Source organism: Microcaecilia unicolor, chromosome 1 (genome assembly GCF_901765095.1).
Source record: "Microcaecilia unicolor chromosome 1, aMicUni1.1, whole genome shotgun sequence".
NCBI classification, from domain to species: domain Eukaryota; kingdom Metazoa; phylum Chordata; class Amphibia; order Gymnophiona; family Siphonopidae; genus Microcaecilia; species Microcaecilia unicolor.
Window position 1 is genome coordinate 553482886 of NC_044031.1, and position 12420 is coordinate 553495305.

The 12420-nt window shown below is 45.6% G+C and overlaps 1 protein-coding gene across 1 annotated transcript in view; it reads right to left on the reverse strand.

Annotated features, from left to right (window-relative positions):
• UBR5 (ubiquitin protein ligase E3 component n-recognin 5) overlaps window positions 1-12420 on the reverse strand; it is a 651214-nt gene that overhangs the window by 183194 nt on the left and 455600 nt on the right. Inside the window, 1 exon segment of the mRNA XM_030189847.1 lies at window positions 10579-10690. Within this exon segment, the coding sequence (XP_030045707.1) occupies window positions 10579-10690 (112 nt within the window).

Sequence of the window (12420 nt, forward strand, 5' to 3'; positions counted from 1 at the left end):
CCCCATCCCAGGAGAGATGCATCTGTCATGAGCACCTTTTATGGCTGAGGAATTTGGAATAGAAGTCCCAGAGTCAAACTGGATCAAATGGTCCACCACTGAAGGGAGTGTACAAGCTCTGAGGATACTCGGATGACATCTTCCAGTCTCCCAGTGGCCTGACGCCAGGGTCCACTGAGCTGACCTCATGTGAAGATGTGTCATGGGTGTTACATACACTGTGGAAGCCATGTGGCCCAACAATCTCAACATCTGCCAAGCTGTGACCTGCTGAGAGGCTCAAACCCTGGAAGCGAGTGTGACAAGAGTGTCTGCTCTCGCCTCCGGAATGTAAGCTCGAACCTTCAGTGTGTCTATCAAGGCTCCTATAAACTCCAATCGCTGGACAAGGCGAAGATGAGACTTGGAGTAGTTTAATATGAACCCTAGTAGCTCGAGCACCCAAATAGTCATCCACATAGACTCCTCCGGAGGGATGCTCTTTACCAGTCAATCGTCGAGATATGGAAACACATGGAGGTGTATTTTCAAAGCACTTAGACTTACAAAGTTCCATAGGTTACTATGGAACTTTGTAAGTCTAAGTGCTTTGAAAATGAGCCCCATGGACTCCCAGTCTGCGTAACAATGCTGCAATTACCACTAGATATTTGGTGAAGACCCTGGGAACTGACTCGAGCCCAAAAGGCAACAAGAGGTACTGAAAGTGATATACATAAGTATATAAGTGTTGCCATACTGAGACAAACCGAAGGTCGATCAAGCCCAGTACCCTGTTTCTAAAAGTGGACAATCCATGTCACAAGTACCTGGCAAGATCCCAAAACAGTACAATACATTTTATGCTGCTAATCCCAGAAATAAGCAGTGGATTTTCCCAAGTCCATTTTAATAATGGCTTATGGACTTTTCATTTAGGAAGTTAGCCAAACCTTTTCTAAACCCTGCTAACTGCTTTTACCACATTCTCTGGCAACTAATTCCAGAGTTTAATTACACAGTGAGTGAAGAGATATTTTCTCCGATTCATTTTAAATTTACTACTTTGTAGCGTCATTGCGTTCCTTCTAGTCCTAGTATTTTTGGAAAGAGTAAACAAGCGATTCACGTCTACCCGTTTCGTTCCACTCCACTCAGTAAGTAATGGAAAAGTAATGGAAGCCATGCTGAAGGAAAGGATAGTGAATTTCCTGGAAGCCAATAAGTTGCAAGATCAGAGACAACATGGTTTTACCAGAGGGAAATAGTGCCAAACGAATCTCATTGAATTCTTTGATTGGGTAACTGGAGAATTAAATCATCGACATGCTATAGACGTAATCTACTTAGATTTTAGCAAAGCTTTTGACACGGTTCCCCATAGGAGGCTCTTAAATAAACTCGATGGGCTGAAGATAGGTCCCGAAGTGGTGAACTGGATTAGGAACTGGTTGACAGACAGACGCCAGAGGGTGGTGGTAAATGGAGTTCACTCGGAGGAGGGAAAGGTGAGTAGAGGAGTGCCTCAGGGATCGGTGCTGGGGCCGATTCTGTTCAATATATTTGTGAGTGACATTGCCGTAGGGTTAGAAGGTAAAGTTTGCCTATTTGCGGATGATACTAAGATTTGCAACAGAGTGGACACCCGGGAGGGAGTGGAAAGCATGAAAAAGGATCTGAGGAAGCTAGAAGAATGGTCTAAGGTTTGGCAATTAAAATTCAATGCGAAGAAATGCAAAGTGATGCACTTAGGGAGTAGAAACCCTAGAGAGACTTATGTGTTAGGCGGTGAGAGTCTGATAGGTACTGAGGGGGAGAGGGATCTTGGGGTGATAGTATCCGAGGATCTGAAGGCGACGAAACAGTGTGACAAGGCGGTGGCTGTAGCGAGAAGGTTGTTAGGCTGTATAGAGAGAGGTGTGATCAGCAGAAGAAAGGAAGTGTTGATGCCCCTGTACAAGTCGTTGGTCAGGCCCCACCTGGAGTATTGTGTTCAGTTTTGGAGGCCGTACCTTGCGAAGGATGTTAAAAAAATGGAAGCGGTGCAAAGAAAAGCTACGAGAATGGTACGGGATTTGCGTTCCAAGACGTATGAGGAGAGACTTGCGGACCTGAACATGTATACCCTGGAGGAAAGGAGGAACAGGGGTGATATGATATAGACGTTCAAATATTTGAAAGGTATTAATCCGCAAACAAATCTTTTCCGGAAATGGGAAGGCGGTAGAACGAGAGGACATGAAATGAGATTGAAGGGGGGCAGACTCAGGAAAGATGTCAGGAAGTATTTTTTCACAGAGAGGGTGGTGGATGCTTGGAATGCCCTCCCGCGGGAGGTGGTGGAGATGAAAACGGTAACGGAATTCAAACATGCGTGAGATATGTATAAAGGAATCCTGTGCAGAAGGAATGGATCCTCAGAAGCCTAGCCAAAATTGGGTGGCGGAGCAGGTGGGGGGAAGAGGGGTTGGTGGTTGGGAGGCGAGGATAGTGGAGGGCAGACTTATACGGTCTGTGCCAAAGCCGGTGATGGGAGGTGGGACTGGTGGTTGGGAGGCGGGAAGTACTGCTGCGCAGACTTGTACGGTCTGTGCCCTGAATAAGGCAGGTACAAATCAAGATAAGGTTTACACATATGTTTGTCTTGTTGGGCAGACTGGATGGACCGTGCAGGTCTTTTTCTGCCGTCATCTACTATGTTACTATATACCTCCATCATATCTCCCTTCTGTCGTCTTTTCTCCAAGCTGAAGAGCCCAAGCCATTTCAGCCTTTCCTCATAAGGAAGTCGTCCCATCTACTTTATCATTTTCATCGTCCTTCTCTGTACCTTTTCTAATTCCACTATATATTTTTTGAGATGTGGTGACCAGAACTGCACACAGTATTCAAGGTGTGGTCACACCATGGAGCGATATTTTCCATTCATAGTAACATAGTAACATAGTAGATGACGGCAGAAAAAGACCTGCACGGTCCATCTAGTCTGCCCACGATAAACTCATATGTGTATACCTTACCCTGATTTGTACCTGTCTTTTCCAGGGCACAGCCGTATAAATCTGTGCAGCAGTATTTCCCATCTCCCAACCACCAGTCCCTCCTCCCATCACCGGCTCCGGCACAGACCCCGTATAAAAAGTCTGCCCTCCCCCATCCTAGCCTCTCAACCACCAACCCCTCTTCCCCCTGCCACCCAATTTCAGTTAAGCTTCTGTGGATCCATTCCTTCTGCACAGGATTCCTTTATGCCTGTCCCACGCATGCTTGAATTCCGTTACCGTTTTCATCTCCACCACCTCCCGTGGGAGGGCATTCCAAGCGTTCACCACCCTCTCCGTGAAGAAATACTTCCTGACATCTTTCCTGAGTCTGCCCCCCTTCAATCTCATTTCATGTCCTCTCGTTCTACCGCCTTCCCATCTCCGGAAAAGATTCGTTTGCGGATTAATACCTTTCAAATATTTGAACGTCTATATCATATCATTCTTAATAATACCTAACATTCTATTTGCTTTCTTTGACACTGCAGCACTCTGAACAGAGGTTCTCAAAGTATCGTCAACGATAACTCCTAGATCCTTTTCCTGGTCGGTGACTCCTAACGTGGAGACTTGCATCACATTGTTATAGTTCGGGTTCCTCTTTCCCACATGCATCACTTTGCACTTGCTCACATTAAACGTCACCTGCCATTTGGATGCCCAGTCTTCCAGTCTCGTAAGGTCGTCTTGCAATTGTTCACAATTCTCTTGTGATTTAACAACTTTGAATAACGTTGTCTCGTCGGCAAATTTAATTACCTCACTAGTTATTCCCATATCTAGATCATTTAAAAATATGTTAAAAAGCAGCTGTCCCAGCACAAACCACTGGTGAAACGCACTACCTACCTTTCTCCATTGAGAATACTGACCATTTAACCCTACTCTCTGTTTTCTACCCTTTAATCAGTTTTTAATCCACAATAGGACACTACCTCCTATCCCATGACTCTCCAATTTCCTCTGGAGTCTTTCATGAGGTACTTGTCAAACGCCTTTTCAAAATCCAGATACACAATATCAACTAGCTCACCTTTATCCACATGTTCATTCACCCCTTCAAAGAAATGTAGTAGATTGGTGAGGCAAGATTGCCCTTCACTAAATCCATGTTGGCTTCTGTCTCATTAATCCATGCTTTTGAATATGCTTTGTAATTTTGTTCTTCATAATAGTTTCCCCGTGTTCCCTGTCAAAATCAAAGATACTTCTGGTGGGCTGGAGGTATTGGAATGTGAGTATATGCATCTTTTAAGTCCAGGAGAGCACAGCCAATTGTTTTTCTGAATCATTAGAAGAGGAGTGCCCAGGGAAACCATCCTGAACTTTTCTCGGACTAGGAATCTGTTCAAAGCCCTTAGGTCTAGGATGGGAGGCATCTCCAGTTTTCTTTTGCACAAGGAAGTACCTGGAATAGAATCTCTGCCCTTCCTCCCCTGGTGGAATGGGCTCGACCGCATAGGGCTTCAGAAGGGCCGAGAGATCATCTTTAAGTACTCGCCTGTGCTGAGAGCTGAATGAATGCGCTCTCAGTGGGCAATTTGGAGGTTTTAGATACCGAGTGTGTATCTGAGATGGACTATATGAAGAACCCACCGGTCAGAGGTTATAAAGGGCCTATCTTTCTTGAAAAAATATCAGCCTCCCCCCCCCCCCCCCCCCGACAAGTCGTCTGGGACGGACACTTTTACTGCGGCTATGCTCTGCTAGAGACAGTAAAAAGCTTGCCCCTTGCTTTGCCAGGGAGCAGCAGGGGCATTTGGCGCAAGCTGCTGATGTGAACGAGCACGCTGGGGTTGAGCCTGAGCAGGCTGGTGAGCCGAGAGGTTGTGTACATACACCTCTGATAGTAATAGGAACCTCCTCCTTGGCTTGCCAAAAGTCCTCCTAAGCTGGGAAGGTAGATGTAGAAGGCACTCGGTGGGAGACAGAAGAGTTGGTATCAGTATGTTTTTTGATTTGGTCTGCGACCTCCTCAATCTTCTCTCCAAAAAGGTTATTCCCCTGGCATGAGGCATCCACCAACCTCTGCTGAACAGAATGTTCCAAATCAGAAACCGACAACCATGAGAGTCTGCACATTGCTATACTCTGGGCAGAGATCCTAGATGCCATGTCAAAAGTGTCATAAGTGCCCCTGACCAAGAACTTGAGACACGCCTTCTGATGCTTGACCAAGTGGCGAAGTGACCTGGCCTGCTCTGGAGGGAGCATCTCAGCCAGGTCCAACAACTTACACACCGAGTTTCGGAAATAGACGCTTGTGAAGAGCTGGTAGGATTGTATTCGGTAAATAAGCATTGAAGCCTGGTACATCTTTCACCTAAAAGAATCCAGGGTTCTAGCTTCTCTACCTTGGGGCACCGAGGCATAGTCCCTGGAATTCCTCTTTTGAGAGTGGATTCCACCACCATGGAATTGTGAGGCAACTGAGGCTTATCAAAACCAGGTGTACTGTGGATCTTCTTGGGAATGACAGAGACCGACAGAGGAGAATCCCAATTACCAATGAGGACTTCCTGGAGTACCTCGTGGAAAGGGACAGTCACAGCCTCCCTAGGAGAAGACATGTAGTCCAGGACCTCAAGCATCTTGGCCCTGGGCTTGTCCTCTACTTCCTAAGGAAATGGAATGGTGTCAGCCATTTCTTTGACAAAAGAAGGGAATGAAAGGTTCTCTGGAGTAGACTTTCTCCTTTCAGATGGCGGGGAGGGCTCAGAGGGAATTCCATAGGACTCATCTGAAGAAAAATACCTTGGATCCTCCTCTGAATCCCTTGAGTGCTCCTCTTCAGTGTCAGACAATACCATTTGGTGGGAGTATCGAGACTAAACCTGCCTCGACGTGGAGGAGGCATGTCCTTGAGAACTGTGTTGAGAAGTCGGTTCCCGCCTCTACTCCAGTGAAGCTTCCTCCACCAACAACGAGGGAGTGCCGGCTTGGGTGGCAGTCGATGTATGCGGCGTCTGTGTTTGCACCACAGGCTTAGGGCCAAGCGCAGACCCAACGGGAGACAGAGTAGGTGGCAAGCACCCCGATGCTGACACCTTTGCAGAAGGCCATACAACAGCTCAGGGAGCAAGGCCCGAATGCGCTCGAGGGTTAACACCGGGAAAGATTAGGGTGTCGGTGGAGGTGCAGGTTGAAGAGCTGCCAAGGTCGATGCAGGAGCTGGCTCTTGGCTGCTGGAAGACCGACACATCTACACCACCTGTATGGAGGGAGAGCGGTTTTCCCAGCACCGACACTTCTCAGGTGCCGAATGCTTTGACGTCCCAGAGCTCCTGGAACTATGGGTCAAGGGTGATTAATGTCAATGCTTCTTGGCCTTCGCCTGAAGCTTGTCATCGAGGTTCCTCGGTGCTGACGAGGAAGACATCAAATCCACACGTCGCCTCAGGGTCTGGTCTGACAATGGATGGTCCCGGGGGCCCTGCACAGCAGGTGGCCTCGAGGCAGGTGGACACCCACTCGATGCTTCACTGCTCTCAGTGTCCAAGGGTCTAACAGCAGCCATGCTTATCGACGCCCCCGATGCCAGTGCGATGCTCAACGTTGATGTCAATGCTTCTGACCTCGATACCAATGGCGAGGAACCGGACTTGGCTCCAAAAGTCCTCTCGTGGAGCCTCTCTAGAAACCTGGGTCCTCTTCTTCATATGAAGGCAGAGAACACAGTCAGTCGGGCTATGGTCAGGCCCAAGACAAAGAAGACACCAAGAATGGGTGTCTTTGATCTTATATTCATATGTGGTGGCACTGTAAGAAGATTCAGGCATTCTGGGAGCAGATATTACAAGTGGCAAATAAATTAGCTAGAACTACAGTGAAACCCACACCTGGTCTTTGCCTTCTGTTCTTGGGAATACAAAAAAGATAATCATGATTTGTGTGACAGCAGCCCGAGTGGTTGTGGCCAGGGATTAAAGATCAGTTGCCCGACCGGGCCTTGGCAGCTGGCACATAAAACTCAGATTTGTCCTACTGATGGAAAAACTTACCACACTGAGGAATAATACTCATCAGAAATTTTTGCAATGGGGTCTGCAACTGCAGATACCTAGATTCGACTTAAGTTTCTGCAACTTCTTTAGTATAAGTTAATGACATTGCTAAAATGTACTAGACATAGATAACTTGGGGTAGCCAAAGGAGGAGGGGGAGGGGGAAAGGAGCTCCAACTGTTGAAGTTTGAGCACAATGTATCCTTAGAACTTTAGAACTTTGTATAAGTTTAATCTTGTATGTGCTTTCACTGTTTACAAACAATAAAAATTTCAAGTTTCAGAAAAAAGAATGGGTGTTTTTCCCAGACTGCACTGGGTTCAGCGCTTATTGGGAAACTTCGTGGACATGGAAAGAAAAACTTTCCTGGCTAAATTAAATGAAGCAACGGTGCTTGAAAAGGGGCCAAGGCATGGCAAAAAAGAAGGGAAAATCCCGGCCAAAGTCAAGGCCTAACATGGCCGAATGACGGAAAAGAAAGGAAACTTAAAACCAGGCAAAATTAAACTAAAAGATAAAAAAAAAGGCAAAAAAAAAAAAAAAAAGTCACCGAAAGGCACAAAAAAAGCTCTTTGGACTGAGTGAAGAGAGACTGTAAAAAAAACACACGCTCTCCTCACCGCGGTACAAAATGAACTGAGGAAACCGTGCTCTCATGGCAGGCGGGAACGAGCTTGCGCATGCGCGGTGCAGTGTGTCTTGCGCTCCACAAAGCTCTACTTATGCTAATCATAAAACCCAGACCAGGCAACATGGGTTGCATCACCCACTTGTGAGAATAGATAGGCCTGCTTGACCTCAGATAATATATGTTATCTTATGTATTTACCTTCCCCTGAATTTTTGGTATTATGGTTGGTTTGGGAAAAATAAAATTAAGGCATCATGAAACAAAACGTTCTGTGTCTTTAGGAAGCTAACTTTATTGCTTCCACCAGACCAAGGGCCGAGCTTGGGAGCCACTGTAGTCTGGCCTTTCTGAGGTCCTTTACTAGCTTCACCAAAACAAAAGGCCTCTGAAGGGCTGCATACTTAAGCACACCCTGGAAGCCACATCTGCTGCCCAATGGCACAGCCACAACCAGCTGCAGGCTACTACCAAACACGATGGAATATGGATTAGATTGTAAAGAACACCCATCAAAAGCCCGCCCCAGACTCTAGGGACTCAGGCAGCTGCAGGACACAGTACAAGTGCTCGCACTATATCATCTCTACACAAAGTGGCCTGTATTCCCATGGTTAAAAAGAAAAATGCCTGCTTAAAGAAATGGACCACCTTTCGGGGTGTGGGCATCCTTAAGTGCAGAACACCCCTCCCCCACCAACCACAATGATGGTGATGTTGGTCACAGCTATTACTAAGGCATCCACTTTAAGGAGCCAAAACCATTTGGCTAGCTTCTCACATGGAAGTGGATAACGCCTGCCCAAGATCTTGGTACCTCTTGAGGATACTCTGATGCTTCCCACTCCACCAGGACTATCTGAGAAAAGGCCTTATGGAGCAGGAAGTTCTTGAGCGACTTCTGCAAATCTTCCAAGATAAGGGTCCCCCATCTGAGGCCATCTTGTGAGAGGGTGCCGAGATGCAGAAGGCAGAGGACACTGAATTGATTAGATGGTTGAGCTTCTCTCACCTAAGCAAGCGCACAACTGAGGAATCCTCCTCCTCCTCCTCCAGAAAGACAAGTCCCCCAAGGTGGCTCGAATGATAAGCCCTCAGGACCCTCTTGTCTAACCCCCAAGTGTTATCCAGGGGTAATGCTGGTGAAAAGAGACGGATCTGAGAACTCAAAACCATGCAGTCTCCAGGGCTGCTTGGCTACCTAGGAATAGGGCATCTGGGGCCCCCTGGGGCATACAGGAGAAAGAAAAAAACCCCAAACAAATACAATTTGCAGACTATACTTGAACGCACCATTCACAGTCGCTGCCTTGATTTTCTCTCTTCTCATGCCATCCTAGATCCACTTCAATCCGGCTTTCGCCCTCTACACTCGACAGAAACAGCACTCTCTAAAGTCTGCAACGACCTGCTCCTCGCCAAATCCAGAGGCCACTATTCCATCCTCATCCTGCTCGATCTATCCGCTGCATTTGACACTGTCAATCATGATTTACTTCTTACCACATTGTCCTCTTTTGGGTTCCAAGGCTCTGTCCTCTCCTGGTTCTCCTCTTATCTCTCCCACCGCACCTTCAGAGTACACTCTCATGGATCTTCCTCCACCCCAATCCCACTATCTGTTGGAGTTCCCCAGGGATCTGTCCTTGGACCCCTTCTCTTCTCAATCTACACCTCCTCCCTAGGCTCACTGATCTCATCTCATGGTTTTCAGTATCATCTTTATGCTGACGACACCCAGCTATATCTCTCCACACCAGACATCACCGCGGAGACCCAGGCCAAGGTATCGGCCTGCTTATCAGACATTGCTGCCTGGATGTCCAACCGCCACCTGAAGCTGAACATGGCCAAAACCGAGCTCCTCGTCTTTCCACCTAAACCCACCTCTCCTCTTCCTCCACTCTCCATCTCAGTTGATAACACCCTCATCCTCCCCGTCCCATCTGCCCGCAACCTCGGAGTCATCTTCGACTCCTCCCTCTCCTTCTCTGCGCATATCCAACAGACTACCAAGACCTGTCGCTTCTTCCTCTTCAACATCAGCAAAATTCGCCCTTTCCTATCTGAGCACACCACACGAACTCTCGTCCACGCTCTCATTACCTCTCGCCTTGACTAATGCAACCTACTCCTCACCGGTCTCCCACTTAACCATCTATCCCCCCTTCAATCCGTTCAGAACGCTGCCGCACGTCTTATATTCCGCCAGAACCGATATACTCACACCACCCCTCTCCTCAAGTCACTTCACTGGCTTCCGATCAGATACCGCATACAATTCAAACTTCTCCTCCTTACCTACAAATGTACCCGGTCTGCGGCTCCTCACTACCTCTCTACCCTCATCTCCCCCTATGTCCCCGCCCGTAACCTCCGCTCACAGGACAAATCCCTCCTTTCAGTTCCCTTCTCCACCACTGCCAACTCCAGGCTCCGCTCATTCTGCCTTGCCTCACCCTTTGCCTGGAACAATCTTCCTCAACCCCTACGCCAAGCTCCCTCCCTACCCATTTTCAAATCTCTGCTTAAAACTCACCTCTTCAATGCTGCGTTCGGCACCTAACCTTTCATGAAATATAGTATTCCCTATCAGACGGACTCCACACTTGTCTTTAGATTGTACACCTGTCTTTTAGATTGTAAGCTCCTTGAGCAGGGACTGTCCTTCCATGTTAAATTGTACAGCGCTGTGTAACCCTAGTAGCGCTTTAGAAATGTTAAGTAGTAGTAGTAGTAGTAGTAGTACTATCTGCTGTTATAATCTGTTTCAATTTCAAAATAAACTTGGCCATTGCAGTACAACTATAAACCAGCTACTTCGGACAGACAAATCCTCTCTTTAACATGCTACTTTATCAACCTTTGCATAAATGTCAGATGAATCATTTTTCAGCATAATCAATAATGAAATGGGCATACCATCCTCATCATGTTCATCGTGTTGTCCTTCTGTCTCGGCATTCTCCTCTTCATGTTGTTCATGCTCATCATGGTGGTCCTCTTCTCCAGCAACTCCCTCTACCACTTCAACCTAAAAAATTTTTTTTTTAATATCTCAAAGGAATACAATCTCAACAACTGTAGTTTGTTTTTCTTAATGTTGACTGACAATCTATTTCCCCATTTCGATCATAATTACGTACTGAAAACTGTTACCAATTTGATGTAGTGTCATTATAAGGAGCACCCTAGATTACATCATAGTGAGCGTCTGCTTCAAAACAAATTCTAGGAGAGCAACTATGGTGATAGCCAAACTCATAGCATTTATGTATTTGTATTTAGCTCATGCTTTTTATCATAGGTAAGTGGCTACATCAAAGTGAACATCTGCTTCAAAACAAATTCTAGGAGAGCAGCTATGGTGATAGGCAAACTCCTAGCATTTATTTGTATTTAGCTCATGCTTTTTATCATAGGTTAGTGGCTGTTTTTTTTTTTTTTTTTTTGGGGGGGGGGGGGGGGGGGTTTAGCTACACAAGTAAATTAGCTCCAGGCTCCTAGCATCTGTAGCTAAATAGCAAAAATAAATAAATATCAATGTATCTTGCATTCCTGACCATGGCAAAAGTTAAATTAAAAAATAAAATGCCCTCCTTCATACAGCAGTGACACTACAATAGAACACTACCTCCTACCCCATGACTTTCCAATGTCAAATGCATTTTGAAAATCCAGATACACAATATCAACTGACTCATCTTTACCCATGTTTGTTCACCCCTTTAAAGAAATGTACTAGATTAGTGAAGCAAGATTTCCCTTCAATAAATCCATGTTGGCTTTATCTCATTAATCAATGCTTTTAAACATGACCTGTAATTTTGTTTCTTGATTATGATCTCTATCATTTTGCCCAGCACCGACGTCAGGCTCAATGGTCTGTAATTTCACAGACCATCTCTGGAACCCTTTTAAAAAATCGGCGTTACATTGCCCACACAGTACATGCTTGATTTTAAAGATAAATTAAATTAAATATTACTAATAATAGGTCCACAAGTTCATTTTTCAAGTCTGTCAGTACTATGGGGATGTATACCATCTGGGCCTGGCAATTTGTTACTCTTCAATTTGTCAAATTGCTCCATTACATCTTACAGGTTTACAGAGATTCGATTCAGTTTCTCTGACTCGTAAGCATTGAATACTATTTCTGGCATTGGTATCTCTCCCAAATCTTCCTCGGTGAAGACCGAAGCAAAGAATTCATTTATCCTCTCTGCTATGACTTTGACTTCCCTGAGTGCCCCTTTTACTTCTAGCGGTCCAACCGATTATTTTGCCGGCTTCTTGCTTTTAATATACCTAAAAAAGTTTTTACTATGCATTTTTGCCTCCAACACAATCTTCTTTTCAAAGTCTTTCTTTGCCTTCTTTATCAGCACTTTGCATTTCACTTGCCATTCTTTATGAATTTTCCTATTATTTTCAGTCAGATCCTTCTTCCATTTTCTGAAGGATTTTCTTTTAGCTCTAATAACTTCATTCACCTCACTTTTTAACCATGTAGACTATTGTTTTTTAATACATGGAATATATTTGGCCTGGGCTTCCAGGATGGTATTTTAGAACAGCACCCATGCTTGATGTAAATTTTTGACCTTTAGGGCTGCTCCTCTAAGTTTTTTTTTTTTCACCGTTCTTCTCATTTTATCATAGTCTCCTCTTTGAAAGTTAAATGCTAACATATTGGATATCCTGTGTGTACTTACTCCAGAGTTATATCAAATCTGATCATGCTATCACTACTTATCAAGA